General features: G+C 32.9%; 1 protein-coding gene across 7 annotated transcripts in view; it reads left to right on the forward strand.

Moving 5' to 3' along the window:
- LOC115209264 (regulator of G-protein signaling 7) overlaps positions 1 to 26,418 on the forward strand; it is a 496,388-nt gene that overhangs the window by 314,021 nt on the left and 155,949 nt on the right. For 6 of the 7 annotated variants that reach the window (XM_036501194.1, XM_036501193.1, XM_029777562.2 and 3 more), the window contains exon 9: positions 15,958 to 16,047. The exons of the other annotated variant lie outside the window; for it this stretch is intronic. In XM_036501194.1, the coding sequence (XP_036357087.1) occupies positions 15,958 to 16,047 (90 nt within the window). The remainder of the gene's footprint in view (positions 1 to 15,957; positions 16,048 to 26,418) is intronic. 7 annotated transcript variants of the gene reach the window in all.

Here is a 26,418-nt window from a genome sequence, read left to right on the forward strand (position 1 = left end):
TATATATATATATATTATATATATATATATGTGTATATATATATATATATATATATATATATATATATGTGTATATATATATATATATATATAGGTGTATATATATATAATATATATATATATATATATGTGTATATATATATATATATATATAGGTGTATATATATATATATATATATGTGTGTATATATATATAACAATGATAAATCTCAGAACGAGTTATAAACAGTAGCGGTAACACATCGTGTTGCATATTTGCCATTTGAATATGGCTAACCCATAAGGGTGGATGCTACTGTAGTTTGTAGCAGGGATCTGACTTCTCGTCGACAACCATGATTGGCACACGCTGATGAAAGGTAAACACCTTGAAACTCGGGTACGTGTATATCATGTGTTGAAGACGGGGAGGATGACTCCCCTTCACAAATACTGACAGGACACAGATAGTGTGTCTATAGCCAACTGGAGGAGATATCTTCCTGGGGCTACAAACTACAGTAGCATCCACCCTTATGGGTTAGCCATATTCAAATGGCAAATATGCAACACGACGTGTTACCGCTACTGTTTATAACTCGCTCTGAGATTTATCATTGTTTGATTTCACTTTTTCATTATCAGTGTCAAATCGACACAACAATGGTTTCATTTGGCTTAACGAGTTTTCTCAAGCACAGCATATTGCCAAAGGTGTCAGTTACTTCTCATTGCCTTCATGAGGCCCAACATTTGAAGATCATGCTTCACCACCTCATCCCATGTCTTTCTGGGTCTACCTCTACCACAGAGATCGGCACTTCTTTTTCATGTCTGTGTTTGTCACCCACCTCTACTTTAGCATTGCTGGCAGTGTTGCATGCATCTGAACTGGGGCTACCATGATAGGAAAGCTTGTTTCTCCTAGTCTTGAAAACCCTATAAACTGTCACAGTATTGCACTTCTTCCTCTGACCAAGCAAAAGAAAAAGATTTTAAAAGAACAATGTTTTCAGACAGTTAAGGTGAGTGTAGATCATACTGGAAACATTTCTGTTTCACTCAATCTAAAACAAGGGTTTCTAATTTAAGCACAGGGCTAGTAATTTTGATGATAGGGATCAAATGATACCATTGACCTCAACACGTGTACTTTATTTTATTGACCTTGCAGAGATGAAAAGTAAAATTTGGGGGTCAAGAAAGTAGGGAAAAGGTAATTTTAGTGGATATGATGGTAATAATTCTGTTGTGTCTGGGGAGACTCATTTTCTTTTTGTGCCTTATAATGTAACACACTCACTGGTAAAATTTCCACTTATTTCTTGTTTTTATTTTCCTAAAATTTTCATTGCGTCTTGCAACCTTTTCAGTAGTCTTGATGGTAATAATGTTTTTGTGTTTTGAATAGGAATCATAAAGGGCTGTGAGAATAAAAGACTTAACAACTGATCGCTTAGTTAGTAAAATCTTAGCACAGCCATTGAGTTGTTATTTTGAGAACAGTACCTAATTTTTCTTGTTCTTGCCAGTTTGACATGAAAAAAACAAAAACACCATTCCTATTTCATAGTCAAGTGATTAATGATAGGAATGATATTCAGCTGAAACATTAATTTTCTCAACAAATAAAATATTCACAAGCCATTTCATGTAAAACAGTTAAAAAGGCCAAACAAAGAAGTCACAAATATCTTGGAATCTACGAGCTGTTTGAGATGACCAAAATTTTAGAATGGTTGAAAGAAACAATATCTGCAATGCAATACTGAAGCATTCAATTAGAATGGATGGTTTTTAATGATTCTTTAATTAATTAACTTGTAATCATCACTTAATTTACACTCTTATTTATTATGAGCCAAAAGTAATTAATTACTCATTTTCTTTTCTCCAATCTAACCCAGAGATGTTTAATTGCGATGACATCTGCGACTCTTGTGGAATAATGAGAGAAAAGATGACAAAACATTTATAATACATGACTTCTACTCTGCTATACAGTTTAAGAGCAGTGTCAGCGATCTTGTTAACTAGAATACAAAGCATTGAGTCAATACATATAAATATTTTATATATGACACTTAATAACATGCACACTCAAACACACACGTACACATGCATGTACACACACATACACACACACGTATGTATATAAAAGCATTATAAGCACACAAAATAATTAGAATCAAAACAATATCTTCATTCTTAATATGGTCTGTCTGACTTGGTCATGAATAGGTTTTATGCTGTTAGATTTTGACTTCAGAGGACAACGTTTATATTTAGATAATGTGTATTGACAATACTCATGCTTCAGTGATGTAGTGGACTCTGAGACACTATTTTCTCAGTATGATAGTGTCTCCTAAGTTAGTGGCACCCTCAGAAACTCTAATGTCAAATGAGAATGGTAATTTTTTTTCCTATAGAATTCTGCAAGCGAAATATCTAGTGATGCATGTTAAAGCTTGCCCAGCGGATATTAAATGATCATGAGCATGTAAAACAGTACGAATCAAAACAGTGATGTGCACATTTATTCTTAATCATGTTTCAGTAGAATGGATGCATTGGATGCTTTTTCTGTTGAATCCAGCTGCAAAAAGCATTTCACATCTGAATCTACTGGAATGTGTTGAGACTGGCTAGACATGTCATTTTACACACACACACACTTGTATGTATACATACATGTACATACATATATATATATATATATATATATATATATATGTGTGTGTGTGTGTGTGTGTGTATGCATATATATATATATATATATATAAATAATAATAAATATTAGGGAATAAATCCAAATTTACAGGGAAAAATCAGATTTATGATTGAATCCAATTTTATAGTAAAATATAATATAATATTAATTAGAGACAAAACCACTATTATGCAAATCAAACAAAGAAAGACTTAATCCAATACATAAAAAATTTTATATAAATTAAATATAATTAAGATATCCACTACGATCGTTTCTTGTCACTTCTATGGACATTCATCAGGTGGTTTCAAGACCTTCTATGCAATTTTGAACTATGTTTGATTTGCATAATAGTGGTTTTGTCTCTAATTAATATTATATATATATATATGTATATATATATGTATTAAATATCCATCACAGCTGGTCTTACCAATCAGTTTTACGTAAAGAGTGTTAGGTAACAAACCAATTATATAACTTTACACTCATCAGAGTTGGCTGATATGGAAGCGAATATAGTGACTGCTCTCTATTGTCAGAAGTGGATTAGCACAGCCAGCCAGCATTTGCTGAGAATGTGGTGTGTGGTATGTCTTGTGGTGTCATATGTATAATTTTTTCTGGAGGTGTAGGTATATATAGCTGTGTTCATTTGTCTGTTTACTTTCTGTAAAGGATAAAGATGTGCTGTGGGGGAGGTTATGTTACATATATGTATATGTACATTATCATCATCATCATCATTTAATGCCTGTTTTCCCTATTTTTCCCTATTTGTCTCTGATGATGGAATATCCCATACTCTGGGATATCCTAGAAACAGCTGTAAGACTGAATTTTTTCCAATAATAATAATGTATATGACTTGAGACGTTTGCCTTGCCTTAATGTTTGTTGTCCTCTTTAAAAATTATACATCTGCTGCAATGGAAAGCTACAATGGCTCCATAACTACCATCTCGTCTATAACCTTGGAGCCCTAGTAATCTGTTACATAATTGGTTAGATCACCTGTGAACTAAACGCCCATACTTTGTATATATATACATATATATAGGTCCAGGAGTGGCTGGGTGGTAAGTAGCTTGCTAACTAACCACATGGTTCCGGGTTCAGTCCCACTGCGTGGCATCTTGGGCAAATCAGAACGTAAAATATTTTTAATTAAATACAATATGGTCAATGAGGTAACGGTTGTACCAATCCATCAGTCTTATTTACATATTCTGCTATAGCCCCGGGCCGACCAATGCCTTGTGAGTGGATTTGGTAGACGGAAACTGAAAGAAGCCTGTCGTATATATGTATATATATATATATATATATATATATATATATATGTTTGTGTGTCTGTGTTTGTCTCCTAACATTGCTTGACAACCAATGCTGGTGTGTTTACATCCCCGTAACTTAGCAGTTCAGCAAAAGAGACCGATAGAATAAGTACTGGGCTGACAAAGAATAAGTCCCGGGGTCGATTTGCTCGACTAAAGGCGGTGCTCCAGCATGGCCGCAGTCAAATGACTGAAACAAGTAAAAGAGAATAAAAAAGATATATATATATATATATATATATATATATAATATATATATATATATATATATACACACACACATATGTGTGTGTGTGTATTTATGTATGTATATATGTATGTAAAAAGAGGTCCTTCTCAATCCATAGTTGCAGCAGCCTAGTTTCATGGTTTCTTTGGTGTATACATTCACTATGGTGAATATATACATGACACACACTCACTCACAGTGTGTGGGCGTGCATATGAATGTGTGTGTCTGTGTAAGGTGCCAAGTAATGGTGCTAAAGCAGCTGATGGATTGAGTCTACCACCCAAATAGGCCAGGGTAGGATTTGAACTCAGAATGCAATGAGCTGGCGTAAATACAACAATCATCAAGTTTGATGTTCATACAGTATTACAAGCCCACTTCCTCTAGATTGATATTCTTTTTATCGGTCCTAAAGGAATGAAAAGAGAAGTTGAACTCAGAGCACTGCATACCAGAACAAATACTGTGACATATCTTTACAACATTCTAACATCTCTTCCACTATGCTGCCCAAATAAAAATAAGATTTTGATTATGTATTTGGAAATGGTTGTTTTCTAAGCTATAGCTTACACTGAGCCATTAAAGTTTAGTGCTATTTTGCTTTTTTTTCTTCTACTTCTTTTCATAACCTTTTCTTCATTGACATGACACCTGATACTAGACAAAAATATACAGTTGTAACATCTTACAAATAAATAACAGCAATGATTATAATATATTGTATCCAATTATAATTGTGGTTGTAAGATGGTAGGGAGTCATAATTACTAAAATAACTTCTCAGAAATTTAGTCATAAAAATTGCTGTTATCTTCCTACAAGGTTGTAAATATTGTTGCCTCTAACATTTTTGACACGACGCTTATGGATGTAGTATTCTACAAATTCAGATCTACAATAAAATCTTTGGTTATAATTCCTTGCTAATTATTTAGTCATAATCACAACCTAATCATGTTGTCAAAATTATAAGCTGATTTTGTAGTCATAATTGCTAGCTAATTATTTATAACTTTTTAATCTTGTAGTATTAATACCACAGCAATATTAATATTAATAACTATTTATTACTAGTTAATCCACTTCTTACAATTACTAGCTAATCAGTTAGCCAGAGTTACTAGCAAATTGTTTTCCAGCTGCAATGGACAACATATGATTCACAATCCAATTCTAAATTTTGTAGAATTAGCAAGCTGTGAAATAAAACATCCTTTCAATATTGCAAGTAGCTTTTCTGGCAGGGAATATTGAACTCTAGGTCAACAATCTACACTGCTTTTCTGCTTACAGCAGCCAACCACCCTGCCCTGCAATAACTATATACATATCGATGAACTGTTGCTGTTTGATCACAAGTCATCATAAGTGAGATGACTGGTGATCAAAGGCAATCTAGTCATGGCCATCACATCTTTCTTCCTAATATATGTTATCTAGAATTGTATATATATATATATAAATATATATACCAATTTGAAAATAAATGTGGTTTATGGTATGTATCTTTATGTCTTATAACTTAGCAGGTCAACAAATAAGAACAATAAAATCATTGTCAGGCTTGAATATGTACTCAGATTGATTTTATTACAAAATATGAGAACAATAACCAGTACTGTGGCAGTTCAGTGACTGAAACCAATAAGAGAAAAGTAAAGAATAATCTCTTTAACATCAATATTTCCACTGATTTTTCCTTCATTTTCACCATGACCATCACCACCACAACCACCACCACCACCACCACCATCATCGTCGTTGTCATCATCATCATCACTTTCATCATTATCACCATAATCCCTACCACCATCACAAAAGTAATTTTTTTATCTTTTGCAGTACTTCTTTCTATGTTTACTGTTATGTCATTCTGAAAAAGAATTCTCTTTCTATATCTGCTCTGTTATTATAATGTTGATGCAATACTATAGATTACTGGTTAAAATTTCCACATTACAATGGAATTACTGAGCTATTCAGCTATCACTTTGATGTTCATAATTACTCATAACAAACTGACCCATGATACTTGTAGTTCTGTCATATTTGATAATCTTCTCAGTGCTGTCTTGTATCCCAGACCAGATTGATTCTAAGTCACCAATTGAATCTAGAGATCATTTAGCATCTCCTTGGTAGTTGGTCAATAAAATGGAAATTAACAAGCTTATTATCTTTCAGACTATTACCCTCATCTTTGTGGGTTTTTAAAAAAAATTATTTCATACCAGTTAGTATACTGATTTGACTATGCCTGCCATGTTCTCTGGTCTTTTTGAAAAGTTTTTGTACAATCCTAAATTAGAAGAGGTTTCTAGTATTCTAACTCAAGCCAATTTCTAATTTGTGGAGGAAAAGGACACAATGATTGACCCAGTTTTCAACAGTGTGCATGACCAATTCTTGAAAAGGAGAAAAGGGAGGGGGTGAGAGAGAATAGAGAGAGGGTGGGGAGAGAGGTAGAAGGAGGGAAGAGGAAGAGAAATAAATAGAAAGACAAACTGAGTAGACTCAACCCACTAATTGATTGGTTCATTGTCAACTCTAGAAAAAGGAGAGGCAAAGTAGATCTTGCCATGATCTGAACTCAGAATACAAAGAGCTGGAACAAAGCCCTCTCGATATTTTGTCTGATAATTCTAATGATTCTACCAAATGACCAGCTTAACTTCATCTTCAGAGATAGTAAAAATGTTAATGATTACATCCATCTACTCTACATTTCAAATTGTAGGATCATTATTTGTTATCAAATATCTCATTTCTGGAGTGTGGGGTATGCATTGTATTAGAGTGGAATTGGAATTAACAACCTTTATTTCTAAACTAAGAGTAATAATGTTTAGGCCACAGATGCATGTAGTTCAAAATCCAGTCTAAGTGGTTAAGAAATTCACTTAACAGCCACATGGTTTCAGATTTAGTCCCAGACCACAACATCTTGGGCAAGTAACTGGGCAAGGTTGACCAATACTTTGTAAGAGAATTTAGTGGACAGAAACTGTGTGGAAGCCTGTTTGAAACTGTGTGAAAGGCGGCTAGCTGGCAGAAATGTTAGCACGGCGGGCAAAATTCATAGCGTTATTTCATCTGCCGTTTCATCTGAGTTCAAATTCCGCCGAGGTCGACATTGCTTTCATCTCTTTGGGGTCAATAAATTAAGTACCAGTTACACACTGGGGTCGATGTAATCGATTTAATCCCTTTGTCTGTCCTTGTTTGTCCCCTCTATGTTTAGCTCCTTGTGGGCAGTAAAGAAATAAGAAACTGTGTGGAAGCCTGCTGTATATGCATGTGTGTGTGAGTGTGTGTCTGTTTGTCTGTCTGTGTCTGCATTTGTTCCTTGCCACCACACTTTGGCTGCTGATGTTGGTTTGTTTACATCCCTGTAACTGAGCAGTTCAGCAATTGAGACTGAAAGAATAAGTGCTATACTTAAAAAGAACAAGAAGCACTATGGTCAATTTATTTGACTAAAACACTTCAAGGCGATATCCCAGCATGATGACAGTCCATGTTGGGACACTAAGCTAGTGTCCCAGCATGTTGACAGTCCAATAATTAAAAGAAGAGAAAATAAAATAACATCCAAAAAGAAGACTGATGAAGGCAATAAGAAATCAAATTGATGGAAAGACAGTGTAGATATAAATAATATTAGAGTATCATCTCTAAGGATGAGGTTAATAGTCTGGAAATTTATTATCTGATTAACAACAACTAATCTCAGGTATTTAGACTATTAATGACAATAAATATTGATATTTTTACTCAGCCATTGTTGCTTCATATATCTCAGGTAAAACATTATCAGATTTATGATCTAAGGTATTCCAGCCATGAATGTCTTATATTTTTGCATATTCAGCGTACTGTTGAATTTGTTCATCCTCTTTTAAGATAGAAAAGTGTAATCAGAGAAAATTTGGCTTATTTTTAACAGGCATAAACTCTCTCTTTCCTAAGCAACTGTAGCTAAATGTGACAATTTCCTTGTAATTCTAATACATCAAATTATTTAGTTTGGTCCTTTACAGCTTCTGTTATCTGCAAGCCTTAAAATAATATTGATTTCTTAATTAGGTACAAAGCACATATTTTTAATGAAATAACGATTAAATATATTGAGCCCTGTACATTCAATTGCAGAAGGTTGAAGGGCAAAAATCTACTTCGGACAGATTTGAATTCAGAATATAAAGGTATGGAATTAAATGTCAAAAGGTATTTTGTCTGATACCCTACAAGTTTTACCAATCCATCAATCTCCACATCCAAATAAAAATATTAGTTTCAAGTTTAGGTAAAAGGCTAGTAATATTCTGTGGAGAGGATAAGTCGGTTACATTGACCCCAGTACTTGACTGGTACTTATTTTATCAACCCTGAAAAGATGAAAGGCAAAGTCAACCTTGGCAGAGTCTGAAATCAGAATATAAGCACAGACGAAATACCACTTAGCATTTTGCCTGGTATGCTAATGATTCTACCAGTTTGTCACCTTAAATTATTGGTACTTATATTATTAGTGACCCTTTGTATAAGTCAACCTAGTCAGAAAGGATATACCTTAATACTCCCAAGCATTTACCACATTTACTGCTGCCTACTCTCACCTGTATTAAAACAAGGAGATATATCCCCCATAATCAGGCATGTTTTCAGAGAAAATTGGAACCAATGAACCCAGTTATATAACCATGCCATTGTTTACAAGTATCATGTGATATCAAAGCAAGGAGGCACAAACACTCACATTTACACACACACACACACATGATAGGCTTCTTTCAGTTTCTGTCTACAACATCTACTCACAAGGTTATGGTTGGTTAGGGGCTACAGTAGTAGATTCTTACCCAAGGTGCCATGCAGTAGAACTAAACCTGAAGGCATGATATTGCAGCAAACTCCTTAATTACACTACCATATATATGTATGTACGTATGTATGTATGTATATGTGTATGTATGTATGTATGTATGTGTGTGTGTGTATGTGTGTATGTATGTATGTATGTATGTATGTGTGTGTGTGTGTGTATGTATGTATGTATGTGTGTGTGTATGTATGTATGTATATGCAAACTGAAACTGAAAGAATCCTGTCATGTTTGTTCATTTGTGAGTCTGCTTATGGGATCATGTTTCCCTTGTCTTGACACAAGGCCAGCTTTTTATGGATAGTGGGTAAGCTGATTACATTGACCCCAGTGTCCAACTGATACTTATTTTCTCAACCTTGAAAGAATGAAAGGCAAAGTTGACCTCACTGGATTCAGTGGATGAAATGCAGCTAAGCATTTTGCCCCATGTGCTAACAATTCTCCTATCTTGCTGCCTTAATTTTGCCACCTTAATAATAACAGTGATATAAAGAAGGAACTAGAAAAGATTGGAAAATACCTGAATGTGTCTACAGAGCTGAAATAATTCTGGATCATGCAAGAAAAAATTATTTCTACCGTCATGGGATTATTAAGAACAACAACTAAATCTGTTGCTGAAAAGACTAAGAAATATTATATTGATATCAGTGAGCAAGATTTTAAAAGCTGTTGTCCTTTAATCAACAAAAATCTCCCATCAAGTCCTTCAGAGTTGAGAAGACAATGTTGCTAAATATCAAATTATAAAATTCTTGACAAGATTAATGTAGATAATTTATTAAATGATTAGTTAATGAGACATCAAACAGCATATGTTCCATAATCTGAAGCATATTGTGAGGTGTATCCAACGATTAACTATACAAATTTTAGCTATTTGTTTTAGATAATTGTTTAAAGTCGTAGCTAACATGTGTATTGTCATTAGATATACTTTACTATACATTTAAGATGAATATAAAACAGATATACTAATTATTTTCTAACATAAGCCCAAAGCTATAAGTTTTGGAGTGAATAAATAGATTGATTATATCAAGCTACTCAATTTCTTAACAGGTACTTTTTCTATTGACCCTCTTCACATTCCAGTGAAGGCATGTTGGACACAAGAACATCATTGCTGTAATTCCCAGACAAGAGTATTGCTTTATGCTCTTGGGTAAAACACTTTATTTTACATTGTACTATTCAATTCAGCTGAAAATAAATACCCACAACAGTTGGGAGTTAACCCTGTGAAGAACTAGTGTCTGGTTCAATGGGGAATGTTGTTCTCTCAATCACTCATATGCCAAGAAAACTGTGATAAGTTCTAGTCTTTAGAAAGTCTCTGACAGATCTTAACACCTTCACATTTTGACATTAAATGAAAACAAAAATATTTATAATAAGGATTTCTAACATACATCCTGAAATTCTAACAAGTGTTCTTCAAGATGACGCATTGACACCATATCTTTCCATATTCACTCAGGACTAAGCCATGAGGGAAGCCATTGTTAATGTGTTTCTTTATTACTCACAAGAGGCTAAACATAGAGGGGACGAACAAGATCTTAGCTTTACAGTGACACAAAGGAGAAGATTTGACATTATCAAATACAATTGATCAAGCTCAAGAACTTCTTCATAAAGTCTAATTCTCTGTCAGGAAAATTGGTCTGCACTGGAAGTTATACACAAGCTACTACTGTGGGAACCAACCCATGGGGGAGGGAGTAAAAGAAGACCTACATAAACATTAATTGATCAACTCTCAGATGATACTAACCTAAATAAGGAGCAATTGCCACAAGCAATGGAAAATTGAGAATTGTGGAGAGAATTTGTCAAGAAAGCTTGACCATGGTTGCAATTATGAACATACATACAAAATTGCAAGTTTTATATATATATATATATATATATATATATATATATTACGGAGATGTACTCGCATAGCAAGTGATTTGATCTGAGATCGTGTGCTGAAACGAAAACAATTGCAGCGTGGAAGGTGTTTGTAAGCCATTTAAGAAACACACAAAAGCCGTTCGATTCACTTCAACATTTAAATTTAATTGCTGAGATGCAGCATGGATTTTTGTCAGTGAACAGGTCATGGATTTTAGCGACGAAAATATTTTGACAAATCAAACTTAAATGTTGAAGTGAATCAAACGGCTTTTGGGTGTTTCTTAAATGGCTTACAAACACCTTCCACGCTGCAATTATATATATATATAAATATATATATATATATATATTCAAGAAGGCTTTAGTCAGTTAAAACAACACCACTACTTAAATGGTACAAACTTTATTAAGCAGACAGGATGAGGTACAAAGTAGATGGAAGCAGGATTTGAAGTCAGAGCATAAAGGTATATAGCAAAATACTATAAAGATATTCTCACTGTTTTCTAATACTTTTTCATATTAACTCTGCTTTCAAGTGATAATTATTATTATTTTCTTGTTTAACATAGCAACTTCACTGAAGAATATAGCAAAATGTCAGCTGGCCACAACTAATATACTAAGGTAACATTCTTCATTTAGATTTCAAGAACTCTGTAGAGAATTCATTCTGCCTCAGAGACCAGTTTTTCTTTGTAAATTCGCCATCTTCACTTGTTTTCAAGCTTTCCAATTCAGTGTGTAAACTTGTTACTTATAGGACCCAAAGCTCCAACAAAAGGAATAATACTCACTTCTCTTCAATGACGTCAGTCGTTTTCCTACTTTAAATCATCATATCTGACCTGCTGCAATTTTTCTGTTCTAAATACTCTGTCATCACTAGAGCATACAATGTCTATATTTTCTTGTTTCCTTTTTAGTCACAACCACTATATCCAGCTTTCGATGTTCAATTTCATGAACACATTGGATCATTACGTTCCACAGTATCTTCGACTTGTCATTCCTAATTACTCTGTCAGAGATTTGCCCACACTGTGCCTTTGCTCTATCAAATCAATACTCTCTATACAATTATTATTATTATTATTAATAATATTATATTATTATTATTATTATTATTATTATTATTATTATTATATTATTATTACTGTTGTTATTGTTGTCAGTGGCAGCGTTGTTGGTGTCATTGGTGTCGGCGTTGGCGTCATCAGCATTGGCATCAAACAAAATATTTTGTAGTATTTGTTCAGACTCTTTATAATTTGAGTTCATATCCTGCTGTTATCAACTTTTCTTTTTGTCCTCCTGAGGTTAATAAAATAAAGTATCAGACAAGTACTTGGGTTGATATAATCAACTGTCCCCTTTGCTCAAAATTGTTATCCTTATAGCTGTTAGAGATTACTACTGTTATTTTTCTCTTAGAGAAGTGCAGTACAAGAAACAGTAGTGTTCTATCTGAAATTCTCTGAAAACTAATACATTCAGCTAAGGAGGTTTATATGTAAAGTTCTCCCTCAGCAATAAATAACCCTTATAACAAAGAACCAGCTTAAGTGCCTGTATGTGGTTGCTTGACTTCTTGTAAATATTAGCCAAATCTATTTCAAGTTACACCATACTATCTTGAAATAGGAGGTACACATTGAGTGATGTTGTATGAAATACTTAATGACTAAGTGAAGAAAGGTGTGATCATATCTGGAACTTTTAGGACAAGAGGGCTTACCTGGAGCTAAACAGTAACAATGACCCTTACAACAAAATATCCACCTTAAAGACCATTACTGTCTTTTCTCTCTTCTCATCTACATTAAAATAGATGGTCTTGATTACAGTTAGATTATGAAAACTTATTTAATTGTCTAAATATCTAAATGATCAAGGCTTTGTTTAAGGCTAAGTTTGTAATGTTGTTACCATGTTTACTGCAATAAATGATGTTACAATTGAAGTCTAATTAGTCAATTCTTGTATGGGAAAGCTGTTTCAGAATGGAAAACAATAAATAAATAAGTATACACATATGGTGTACACATCAACACACACACACAGGCACAAGGTAAGTGAGACACTAAGCAGCCACTCAAATTGCTGGAAATAGCAGCCATATTTCCCTCAAACCAGACTTTGCTGTCTTAAACAAAATTAAGAACATAGTTGACAATGTAGGCTCACAGTGGGGATGCATTTAATCATTGGTCAATTCCTTCTGGAATAATGGGCTAAAGAAAAGCATCAACTGCATGTAACTTTACCAGTAACAGCACACTTACCTTAATTCTTCTCTCAAACCTCATCTATATGTATAGCATTAAAAATCTTTGGCACACATGCTTTCTTCTATGAAGGATGTAACATTACAGTTTAATCTAACAGTACAAATACACAGAATTTACACACCATGTGTACCTATGTTACGCACTTTACCCATGTGTAATATGCAGTAAAAGCCATTCTTTTATTTAAACAGCTAGACATCATTAATTCTGATGGCTTCCTGTGGTGACCATATACCTAATATACTAAGTTGCAGCACAGAGGTTATGTTTGCTTTTCAGGAATGGAAACAACTATTTTTAAAAGTTCATGTAAATCCAATGAGAGAACTTCTACATTTTGACAGAACTTACCAGAAATAGTAAGCATATCTCTCTCAAATCACACTCTGCTATCATAACTAAAGAAGTCTATGGTTGAACAGTGTAGGTTTGATGCAAAAAATGATGGAATAGTCATTACTGGATCACCATCAAAGTTTGACTTAGAACGAGATAACAGCGTTGAAGTAATCTTTGTCATCATCACCACCACCACCACTACCACCATCATCATCATCATCATCATCATCATCAACATCATTGCCATTATTGCTGTTGGTTAAATTAGTGGTAACATATTTGTGTTGGTACATTGATGGCACACAATCCTGTTTTGGATCACAATGCCAAAAGTGTTATCCACCTGATAGACAAGCCTTTCATTCACTGAATTAACAAGGGATCCTCCTAGTCATTCACCATGGAATGGAAACAGTAAATTCAAACAGGAACACCCTGTAGTATTCATATTTGATTGATTTTTCTTCCCTCTTTCCAAAGTTCACTTTACCTTTATATATCTCACAAGAATGATGAAATAAGTATTAGACAAAATATTGGGCTGTATAATTGGTTAAAGTACTTTGTTGAAGACAATGTCCTAACATGACCATTGGCCATTTATTGAAACCAGTAGAAAATTTAGGAAGAATATAAAATGTTCCACTCTCTGTTCTTGTTCAGAGGCTGAAGTGAATTTACTTTCATTGGTATCCTTCAGTGTATCACTTGTAAATATAATTTTAAGCCAGTGTGTTTTGCATCATGTGATGCATGTAGGCATAATTTAGTATTTGTATTGAAAATTTATTAATCTAAGATTCCATAGTGTTGTTCTTTTGGTGTCACATATTTCAAATTACTCACAAGCTACTGTGTTAACAAGCTGTCTACTAGCTGTAGATACATACATAACCCCCCAAAAATTCAACATTCACAAAATGTTTTGTAAAGTTTTACTTTAAATTCAAATAGTTTGTGAAGTGAGAAATTTACTTTAAGGCTTCATAACTCACACAATGAGCCAATGAGGGTGCTACTTCCACTCATGCACTGTCATCACTCATATTATGTCCACCCTTTACACTTCACACTAACCATTGTTTCAAATCCTTTCTCCTCAGAATATATTTTCTGGAATCCTTGCCTGCTTAGGTTTTTCCTGTGGCTAATAACTTGATATTCTATTAGTAACAAGTTCATAGTTGCATGGAAACATTAAGAAAAATATTAACCATGCTCATCTTGATAGTCCAGGAGGATATGCAATGACTATAGATATAGGTCCATTCTAAAAAGAAAAAAAATGGTATAATTATGTGCCTTCCCATAAGTTTTAATATGCATTACTAAGTTTGTTCAATGTATTTTCTTGGTTTGTTAAGTGTATTGTTCAATACAGGTCACCAGTGACACCTTAATATTTCACATTCAAAAAATCTGACAAATTTATATTACAAATCATAAATATGGTTCTGATACTATTTATTAAAAAAAAACAGTCAATTATTCTTCAAATTCACTGAAAAAAGAAACAAAATATAAATCTTGTTACTCTATAGTTTAAAATATTAGTTATGTGATAATACTAAATCTAAAGTTGTAACCTATAATTTTTAATTGAATATTTCTCTTATTATTATCTTAAATATTGTTTGAAGAAATAGTAAACCAGTTTCTTTACCCTTTGTATGTTGTCTATTGCTTTGAGATTATTGAGAGAATTCTAACCTTGACTAATTAATCTGCAATAACTTTTCTTATACATTATCTTTAATAATTAATAATTAACACTAACTCAGAATTTTGAACTAATAAAGACTAACTACTTATTGTGTACTATACTATGAGGGAAAATAAAATCAGACCTAAATCACTTTTCTATCTTCGACTGGTTCTTAAAATATCTTATATCACTTCATGCATGAAATCTTAGCAGTTAATTTATAACTTCTTATCTATTTTATTCTACTAATTTGGGTTCTGTTAAAATGTCTCCATCTATTTTCTTATTTACTAGTCTGATTTTGACTGCTCATCATTTCTGTCTTCAGTATTAATTCTAATGAGACTTTATCTCTCAAGGAATGAAATGACAAGAAATGGCTACACCATCCCATGAATAATGTTAAGTTGTCTCTGACATTCTTTGGTACCTTATCAGCTTACCACTACTAACATTTACTACTAACAAGTAGTTTGCTTTGAAACAACATTTGGCTCTACTCTGTTTCTCTGCTTCAAGAGATATTAACATCAGTATTCAAGATGAATATATATTTTTCTTATAGCACAATTATGCTGTACCAGGTGGCCGTCTTAGTCCAAGTGTGTCAGAAGCTGACTTACACAGTCCATCTACAGATTCCACTAAATCAGAGGTAAGCCTCATAAATTAGAACTTGACTTACACCAGAAAATGTTTCACTATTCAATATCATCATTTCTTTCAATTAGACACAAGGCAGATTTCATAGACAGAGAGACAAAAGCTACAAATAATGAACTTAATGCCAGTACACCAGTATATTACTATAACTTACTAGTGTTAAAGAATGATGAAAAGCAAAACAAGCCCAGATAAGATTAAAGATCATAAATCTAAGGCAACAATCTACATGTTGTATAGCGTGTGATTGGCTCTCAAAACATTTGTGCTATCTTCTTCACCCTGTTATTCAATATAACAGTAAATTGTCATTGACACTTTCTTACAAATATGCTACAAAATATATATGGTTTACATAAGAGTTGAATATTGCTTAGTTGTAAGTGGTAACTTTTGAAGAAGATTCTAATTTTAATTTACAAACATTATGTAATTATTATTTGGTTTACTTGATGTAATCTAGAATTAAGAATAGAATTTGTTAAACAGAAAAGTAAACATCAGTACTATAAGTAGTGATAGGCTGTCCCAGTAATTATCATGACTTAAACAAATACTGCTAACAATGTATCAAAAAATTTATTGGTTATGTTCTACTAGCAAATACATCAACCTTTAATATTCAGTGGAAATGACATGTCAGTGAAACAAAATAAGTTAGGGAAAGGACTTAGAGAAACCAACAAATAGGGGATTAAAGGCAAGTATGCTAAAGAAATAATATTCAGGAAGAATGACTTTCCCATTTAAAATTGCTCTACTTTTCAATATTGGCTGAAATAGCTTCTAAGGAGTGAATTAAGTCCTTGAATTTTTTATATTCAAAATTTTCTACATGTGTAGAAACCTATACACACACATATACAAGTGTGTGTGTGTATTACTGTATACATATATAAACACATTTATTTGCTAATATTGTTCTAGTGCATGACATGAATACAACTATTTGTTTAGAAATACATATGCTCTATTTCATACCAATACATACATTTGGAAAATTTATTTGTATTACCATATAGATAATCATATGGGGCAGATGTACAGACTATAAGAGTCAAAGAGGACTGATAATAATTAATTAACATGACAACATGACAGTAACAATTCATTTAATTCATCCTTATTATACTGTTATATCATCGTCATCATTATCATTTAGCATCCATTATACCTGCATGGGTGGGACAGTTTGACCAAGCTGGTAAACTAGAAGGCTGCACCAGACCCCAGTCTGATTATATATATATACATACATACACACATACTAGCTTTTGTAAATATGTTGAGGTGCACAGCTGGTGATACAACAGCTATCAGCTATCGACCAAGGTGTGTAATGAATTATCAGTAGTTCATACATATATATATATAAGCTTTCAGTAAAACTTCTTGATACTGTAACAATATTAGAATTAAAATTCTCTTAAATCAAAATTTTTAATATCTTTAAAATCTTTAAAAACAGATTGACACAGACCTTACGGAAGGACGTTTTTGTATTAAGCACTTTTTCTGTTCTCACCTTCTCAAACACATGTGTTATAAGGTAATTCACATAGAAGTAGTTGTTTTAGCCGTAATGTTTGACTGTTTCTGGTTTAGTTTTGGATTTAGAATTTTTATAAAGTATTCTTCTTTTCAGGAATGCACCATTTCTGTCATGTGGAGGTAGCTGTATATAACATTTTATCTTTATCCTTAATTTCCACAAATGCACATGCAAATATACACACACAAACATTCTCTACCACACACACACACACACCAATTTGTTGCTGTTACAGATTTGATAATGATTTTCCTGGTGTTCTTGGATATTTTGGATGTGAGTATTTTATGATAGATTTGGAATTGAATGTAAATCCTAGAATATTTAACTTCCTTTTGTGTCAGTATCAGTTTGTTGTTTGTGTGAAGTGGTAATTTCTGTTGGGTATTGTGCAAGGTCTTGAAAAATTTTGTGATTTTGATTCTGTTTTGATGTCTAAGTTATTCACAAATCCTAGAACATAAGCAATAAAAATATTACATACAATATTGGATAAATCCAGGAACAAGGTGATGCTATGAACTTTGTAAGTTCTAATCGACATACAATCACAGAAGATCCTATATTTCCATATAATTTTGTATGTAGAGCACCTGGTGTTTTAAAATTCTTTTCATAAAAGTATTAGAAATTTAATACTAGCACCTTTCACAAATTTTATATATCATCTCGATTCTTTTTCTGTTCCTTTCCCAGAGCAGCCATCTTCAGTGACCTAAAATCAGCATAGAGTGGTCTTCAGCATCTTGATGTTATATCAACTACAAATATATAGACACATGTATCATAGCTGTGTGCTTTAGAACTTTGATTTCCAACCACTCCAGTGCCGTTGCATGTTACTTTAGGCAAGTGTTTTCTATAATACTAAGCTAAATAAAGCCTTGGGAGTGAACTTCGTATATAGGAACTAAAAAAAGCTCATTATGTATATGTGTATGCATATATATATATATGTATGTGTGTGTATGTATACAAGTGTTTCTGCACGTTTGTTTACATTTGCACTTCTTCAGAAATTGTGAGGTGCAAGCAATGGTGCCGTTGTTGTTTCTCTTGCCATCACATCCTCCACTAGATTTACACATTCAAATATATGTGAAGTAAGAGATCCTTTACTAGCGAAACAAGTGAAGATTATCGTCAGGAAGGGCATCTTGTCCTAAATAAAACTCTGCAATAATTATTTTCTTAGTCCATGCTGGTATCAAAAAACAGAAGTAAAGTCAAACAGATAAACTACTAAAGAAAGATAAGATACTGTATGAAGTCTAACCATAATGTGATACAGTACAATACACTGAACTGGAAGTGGTTATGTTATGGACTAACAAAAACAAACTAACAAATCTATTCTCTGATTATTTCTTTTCTTTTTTTCTTTGTTTTTACTTACTCTGTTGCTTTTTCCTGATCACACATAATTATAACCAGTTAACCTTTTGATATTCCTTACAAAAGATATATTAATGTTAACATTAACTTAAATAATGTTTTTCATCATGATGGTGTCTTTGGGTAATTTATTCTCTAATTCTAGTTTCCTTTGCAAAACAGTGTATAATATTGTACAATCTACCAATGTAGTTTGTGAGGGATGTTTCTTCATTTGTATGTGTCTTGTGTATGATTTTGGCTTTGTTGGTCATCTTGTATCTTCATAAAGAGTGAATATCAGTTGTATTAAAAGCTTTTAGTTTGTTAATATTTATTCTAAGAGGTTGTTTTTGAGAAGATTGTACTTTGAGTTAAGCAAACTTTTTCAAAGACTCAGTGTTGTGAAATACTGCTTGTTACAACTGAACACATTGATTTAGACCAGTAGTTCTCAGCTGGGGGTCCATATGGCCTTTGGTAGGGGGTGCCATATAAGTTTCATTGTTAACATTTATCTCCAATAAATTGGTCATACTTTTACAATACACAAAATATTTTAATAATTATATTTATACACAAATGTGGCTGTGTGGTAAGAAGCTTGCTTCCCAACCAAATGGCTCCAGGTTCAGTCCCACTGCGTAGCACCTTGGGTGAGTGTCTTCTACTGTAGCCTCAGGCCAACCATTGGTAGATGGAAGCTGAAAGAATCCCATTGTATATGTGTGTATGTATATATATATATATATATATATATATATATATATTATATATATATATATATATATATAATTGCATCTTTCTCTCCCTCACATTTCCCCTTCATAAATTATGATTGTTTTCCAATCTTCTTTCTTGATCCTCACTGCCCTGCTTGCTGAATTGCTGCTCCCAACATCCACATCCACACCCTATTTTTCTACTTGGGTTCTACACCTATATACTTGTTACTTGTGATTATACCCTCACACTACACCATCTCTCTTCTGCTCACTCTTCCACGTTTGCTGTTTCCTAGTCTCTCTCTTTTGCCTTTAGTCACTCCCTCTTTCTCTCCTTTTGTTTTTTTCTCTGACTAGGTAATTAAGTATCTCCTTTACATCAGCACACTTGTTTCTGGCCTCTTTCTTGTACCTCTCTCTCACTCTCTATCTCTTTTCCCTTTATCTCTCCCTCTCTATCTCTCTTTCTCTCTCACTGATTAACCATGTACCCCCTCTATAACAAGACACCTATTTCTGTCTTGCTATTTCTCTGTTACACTCTAACCTTTCATCATCTGATATTGGATCACCTCTTGTAATGCCTCCTCCATTGTGGCTAGATACCTGCTTCCGTCTCTCTGTCTCTTTGTCACATTCTAACCTTTCATCTTCTGACACAAGTTCCCCTCCTCAAATGCCCTGCCCTTCTCATAGTTCCTTGTCTTGCGACTGACTTGGTTACCCTGCCAGTGCTGGTGCCACATTAAGAGCATCTAGTTCACACTGTCACGTGGTTGGCATTTGGAAGGGCATCCAGCTGTAAAAATTATGCTGAAACTAACCTCGCCTGTACTAGTGCCATGTAAAAAGCAATGAATCCACTCTGCAGAGTGGTTGGTGTTAGGAAGGGCATCCAGCCATAAAATCTTAGGGTAGTTTTACAACCGGACCGGCTCCTGTCAACCAGCCTACCCTTGCATGTATAGAAGATGAATGTTAAACGATGATAATGATGATGATGATATGTATATATCTATGTGTGTGTGTGTCTTTGTGCCTGTTTATCCCCCCCCATCACAGCTTGACAAGTGGTGTTGGTGTGTTTACGCCCCCATAACTTAGCAATTTGGCAAAAGAGACTGATAGAATAAGTACTAAGTTTAACAAAAAATAAGTCCTGGGCTTGATTCGTTGGACTAAAATCCTTCAAGGTAGTACTCCAGCATGGCCGCGGTCAAATGATTGATATAAGTAAATGAATAAAAGAATAAGAGAATTCCTAATAATATTTAATTATCAAAATATTATAGGATTTTTTTTTTTTAGCATCAAATGGCTAGGTTTCACTCAAGAAAAATTGGAATCAATGGAGTCCATTGGTAAAATCTAGATCAGTTGAGGAAGACTGATGTAGATTTTGCAAATTTACTGTGGAAGTATGCTAATTCTTTGATTTTACAGTTACTTTTAATTTGATATCTTAAAGATAAAATTTCAAACTATATGAAGGTTAATTTACCTTTACACCAACCTAGATTCTTTAAAACTGAATGCTGTGAAACTTTATAAACTGCTTATTACTTTACAAAGTAATTTGCAGTTTGAACTGTTAAAAATTGTCTTTGGAATGAAGCTATTTTAAATACAAAAAAGTTTAGCATTGGAATTGCTAATATAGTTATTACTGATAGCATATTCTAAGTGGTAACATAGCCGACAAGGAGTGTGTCAAGTTTCTGGTTTCTCACTCAAATGCTTGGCATAAATACAAGCAGATAGTTGACCCAGTTTTGACAAGATTTATGACCCCTCAACCATCTGCTAGCATACATTGTTTTCTTCAAAAATCTATTTTAAAACAGATGGTCTGTTCTTTAGCATCTTTTACTTTATGACAATCTAATCAATAATCTTTCTGATTTTAGACCTATATTTTGAGCATTTAATTCTAATAAGGCATAAAAATGTTTTCATATAGGAAAATATCATCATCATCATCATCCAAAATGTTTATGCTGACTTAGGTTAAATGAGTTTCACAGCATCCTGACATTGTCTGCATCATCTGTTACACATGGAAACATAGATCCTAACTAAATTTATTGTTGTATGTTTAATAATGCAGCTGTTTGTGTTTTCTCACACCAGCCAACACAAGAGAGATTATCTGCAGCTCAACTAAAAATATTTTTTTCTATTATGTATCTATTCTTGGTTTTTGGTTACTTACATAGGTACTCTGTCATGTGACATGTGGACTTCATTTCTTATTCACACACTTCATATTTACATAAACTGATACTGTATGGGTCTTTGGAAATCAGCTGCATTCTCATACAAGCTCAGTTAACTTGACTTATCTTGTCACTGAGAAGAGAGAGTGAGTCTGAGGTGCTTGCCATATGGCTGAAGTCACCTCCATTGATCACTAATAGTCAAACATGATAACATTAAACATCTTATTTATGTTTCCTTATTGTTTTATCAATTCCTTTCATTTTTGTTCCATTTGATGAATGAACTTTAATTTACACTCACACACAAGTGTTAAACTGAGGTTATTATTTTAAAGCAAGTTTAAGAAAAATAACAGAACATTTACTGATGGAAGATTCTGTATTGAAAATTGAGTCAAATTTATTGCAGTGTTTGGGTAGACTGGGGCATTATATGTGTGTGTGTGTGTGTGTGTGTGTGTGTATGTATGTATATATATATGTCACTCGCACACACACACACACATAAACTATGTATATTTTGAGAGAGAGAGAGAGAGAACAATAGGTGTTTCAGAGTAAGAGAAAGTAGAGAATATGTAATTCTCAGGATCAGAATATTAAGTTTAAAAAATTTTAGGCACACTACATTTTTGAAAATATAGATTATTCTTTTAACAGATATATACATCGAAGGTGGTTTATATCAACGTAGAAAAATCAATATTAATTTATGCGATGTTTCCAATGAAAAGGCTTTGCCCATAGCTTATGGTGGCTTTCCTTAAACAGAGACTTCAAATATGATTGCAGCAAATAAGGTTTTGTTTGAACATTAAATGTTAGTAATTGGAAGCAAGATATAGAGAGAATTGGCTAAGAGGAAATTTTGTTTGATGTTGGATTAGGTATAAACATGGCGTTATATGAAGAGGTAGAAACAGAAGTGCAGTATTTAGTTTTGAGTGATGTTGGATAGAGCCAACAGATGGTGAGGAGCAGAAAATGTGTAAATAGTGGAAAAGGTAAAGAAAAGATTAATATTTTAACTGATCAAACAATTAGGATGTGAGTGAAGTTTATCAATCAATTCATGGATTTAGTGAAGGTGCTTGTGAACTGATGACAATGGTAATGAAATATCCCACCAAACTAATTATTTCCTTTGATCACAAACTAATTCACATTTCATAAATCATCTTCACTCCATTACTGATACTTATGATATTGAATTCCAAATAAAAAGGTCAAGCAAAGAAGAATTTTGACTCAGAAGGAGACATCAATCTGTTTCTATAATGCTTGTAGCTAATTCTCTTAAATAATATTTCAACTTCATTTTTGTCTGTTTCATGTCTATTTTCTGTATCATTTATTTATATTATCCATGATGTAATTTCAGGTGCCTTGCTTTACAAATGTAAAATATATCAGCCATATTATTTTGTAGATCTAAAAAGAAATAATAATAAAGCCACCAAACTATTGCCAACATGAATTGATATTAGTTCTACTGGTTAGGAACTACCAAGTAATATAATGAAGTAATCATGACAAAAAATATTATGTATCCTCCTTCTTGAAACAGAAACTCATTCCATGTCCATTTTAATAGCTATTTTTTCACTTACTTTATACCTTTACATTCCCAGACACTTAGACAAACCTTCTAATCCATACAGCTTTTGGAAAAACAGATGTTAACACATCAAAGTGACTACTAATAACAGTGATAATGATTTTTCTTTCAGAATATTTTCATTATATGAAATATTTTTTCTTACAAATGTTTATTGTGAAAGCTAATTTCCTTGTCAATATATTGATTCTAAACAGATTTTGTGCACTCAGTCAACAAACCTATGTAACATGCTTTCCACTGTACTACTAATTCATTTCGAACTGAATTTAGACAAGCCATTTGTTATCATTTTTGTCTTGTTTTTTCCTTTCTTTTTAAATGCATTTGATGTTGACATTGGTTTCACTTGATGTTTGTAGTGGCACAGAATATATTTTGATACAGAAATTCTACAGTGACTGAATATATGTTTGGAAAAGTCCAAAGTAACAATTAATGTTACGTTACCAATTCTATATGAGAATGTATTTGTTTAGCTTTCCTTTCTAAAATATAACATTAACTTGAGAAATTGACTGATTGCCTCAAATATTATATTTCTATTGCTAAACTGGCTAACTGAAACAGAAGGTATTGCTTGGGTATCACTAAACCTAAAATCAATGATTTCTTCACAACATTTTTGCTTCTGATTTCTGTTCTTCTCTCAATGTTTTGTGAATCTTTCCACATCTTCAAAACTTTTGTTCCTTAGCTAATACTTGCATTTCAGCTTATTTTCCATAGTCCGTAATTGTCATTATCATTATAATAATGATCAACCTTGTTGTTGACACTGGTGCTCTCTTCATTATTACTATCCTCATCATCACCACCACCACCTTTGCTACCACTGCCATCACCACCACTACCACCATCATCATATCATCATTAACATTATGTTAATACTTAAATTTGCAATGTGGTTGTGTCTAGATCATAAATACAAACACACAAATGGTAAGTTCTCTTTTGTTTCAAGTCATAACTTCAGAATATATATACTCAAAAATTCTTAAAAGTATTTCCCACCTTGAGATCTAGAACTCATCAACTGCATAGAGTTTAGATATTCTTTTCATAAATTTGACTTGATCTTTACAAATTAGCATATCCAACAAATATATATAATGAACATAATTAACCCCAACCCCAAAGAAAAGTAAATAAAATAACGAAAAAAAATTAGTAGCAAAGTCAGTTACTGACTTATTTTCATTTTGGGATGGATGAGAAGGGAAATAGGGGAGAAAACTTCAAACCTGCTTTGGTGTTATTTTAACCTCATCAGCAAAGCCTTGCTGAAACAGTAAAGAAAGAAACACTAAGTAAATTGGCTGATGAAGGAAAATAGAATTCTTTAAATATACTAATACCAAATTAACTATTGTTTTTCTAGCAGATGGATCAAATAATTACAAGAAGTTTTGCTAACATTCTTATTATTTCACTATTGTAAGAGATTAGGTCAACTATTTATTTAACCATTTATTTAAAAGGTTCAGTTGAAAATCTAAAAGTGTCAGTTGAAAATCAGACAGTCAATGTAATTATTAAGTTTGAAAAAATATGCATGGCACTCATAACATTAATTGGTCTTGTAAAACTGGGATGGTAGATATAACAGATGGTCTACACAAAAATATGGATGCTGAATCTCCATAACAAAAATGTAAGGATAAAAAGAGTCCTACAGAACTGTGGTTTGGGGGAGAAAGATTTGAGTGAAGTGTTTTGAAGAAGGTACTGATGCTGTTTAAAGTGAGATCAACCTTGATTCAAATTATGTATTACTAAAGGTATTTCAGCTGTGTGAATATGCATAGTCTGGTAGTTAGAATATTTAGCGCATAATTTTAAGGTCTTAGGATCAATTCCTTGAGCAGAAAGCAGATTGTGTTCTTGAACAAAGCTATTTAATTTACTGCATGTACGCACACACAGACTCACACACACTCTGTGACTCTAAGTGTGTTTGTGTGTGTGAGTGCATGCCTATGCGTGTACATTGGTAGATTGGAGGGTTTCATTTATTTACAACTTGATTTCTTAATTTCACTAGAGTATAAATACCTATAATGGTGACACTTATAAAAAAAAATGAATTCAGTTCAATTAAAAAGCATGGGTAAGTAACGCATTTTAAGCCACACTATAATTTGTGAAAAAATGTATCTGCGCACAGGATATGCATCACCCTTTCCATGCCCTTTTTTTCATTATTATTGATTTGACTCAGGTTCATTCTTATTCCTGGTAGATTTTATATTGGTAGCAGGTTACTACCTATAACCTTAGGTATACAAAATCTTTCACTAGTCTTTCAAGTGCTGAAAACCCTCCTGACAATACTTCCTGTGCCTAAGAGGCAAACTTTCTTTAGAAGCTCTACAGGACATTCTATTCCAATCTCTGTCAACCATTTTTCTATATCTTTAGTCTCAGTTCTCAGTGCAATAATTATTACAGACACAACTGTTACAATTTTCGTTCTCCAAATTCTTGCAATTTCAAAATTTTAAGGAATTGTATTATTATTTTAAGGGATTATATCATATTTATTATTATTAATATTACATTCACACATCCATTACAAATAGATGCAAAGCACTCATACATAGAAATCAATTGGAGTGACACACCTCCTCTTCATCACCATCATAATCATCATCATCATCATCATCATCATTATTGAGATCAGTCATTAATTTAATATTATCAGTTAGTTTACCTGATTATGGAACTTTGATATAGTTACTGTGTCTAGAATTCTGTTACTAGAATTCAAAACTAAATATTCCTATAATCTTTCCCTCCTATCTTAAGCAACAGCAATGAATAACAACACTTAAAACTATGGCAAGTAATAATATAAAAATAAGCGTCACCATAA

This window comes from Octopus sinensis, linkage group LG3 (assembly GCF_006345805.1).
Source record: "Octopus sinensis linkage group LG3, ASM634580v1, whole genome shotgun sequence".
NCBI classification, from domain to species: domain Eukaryota; kingdom Metazoa; phylum Mollusca; class Cephalopoda; order Octopoda; family Octopodidae; genus Octopus; species Octopus sinensis.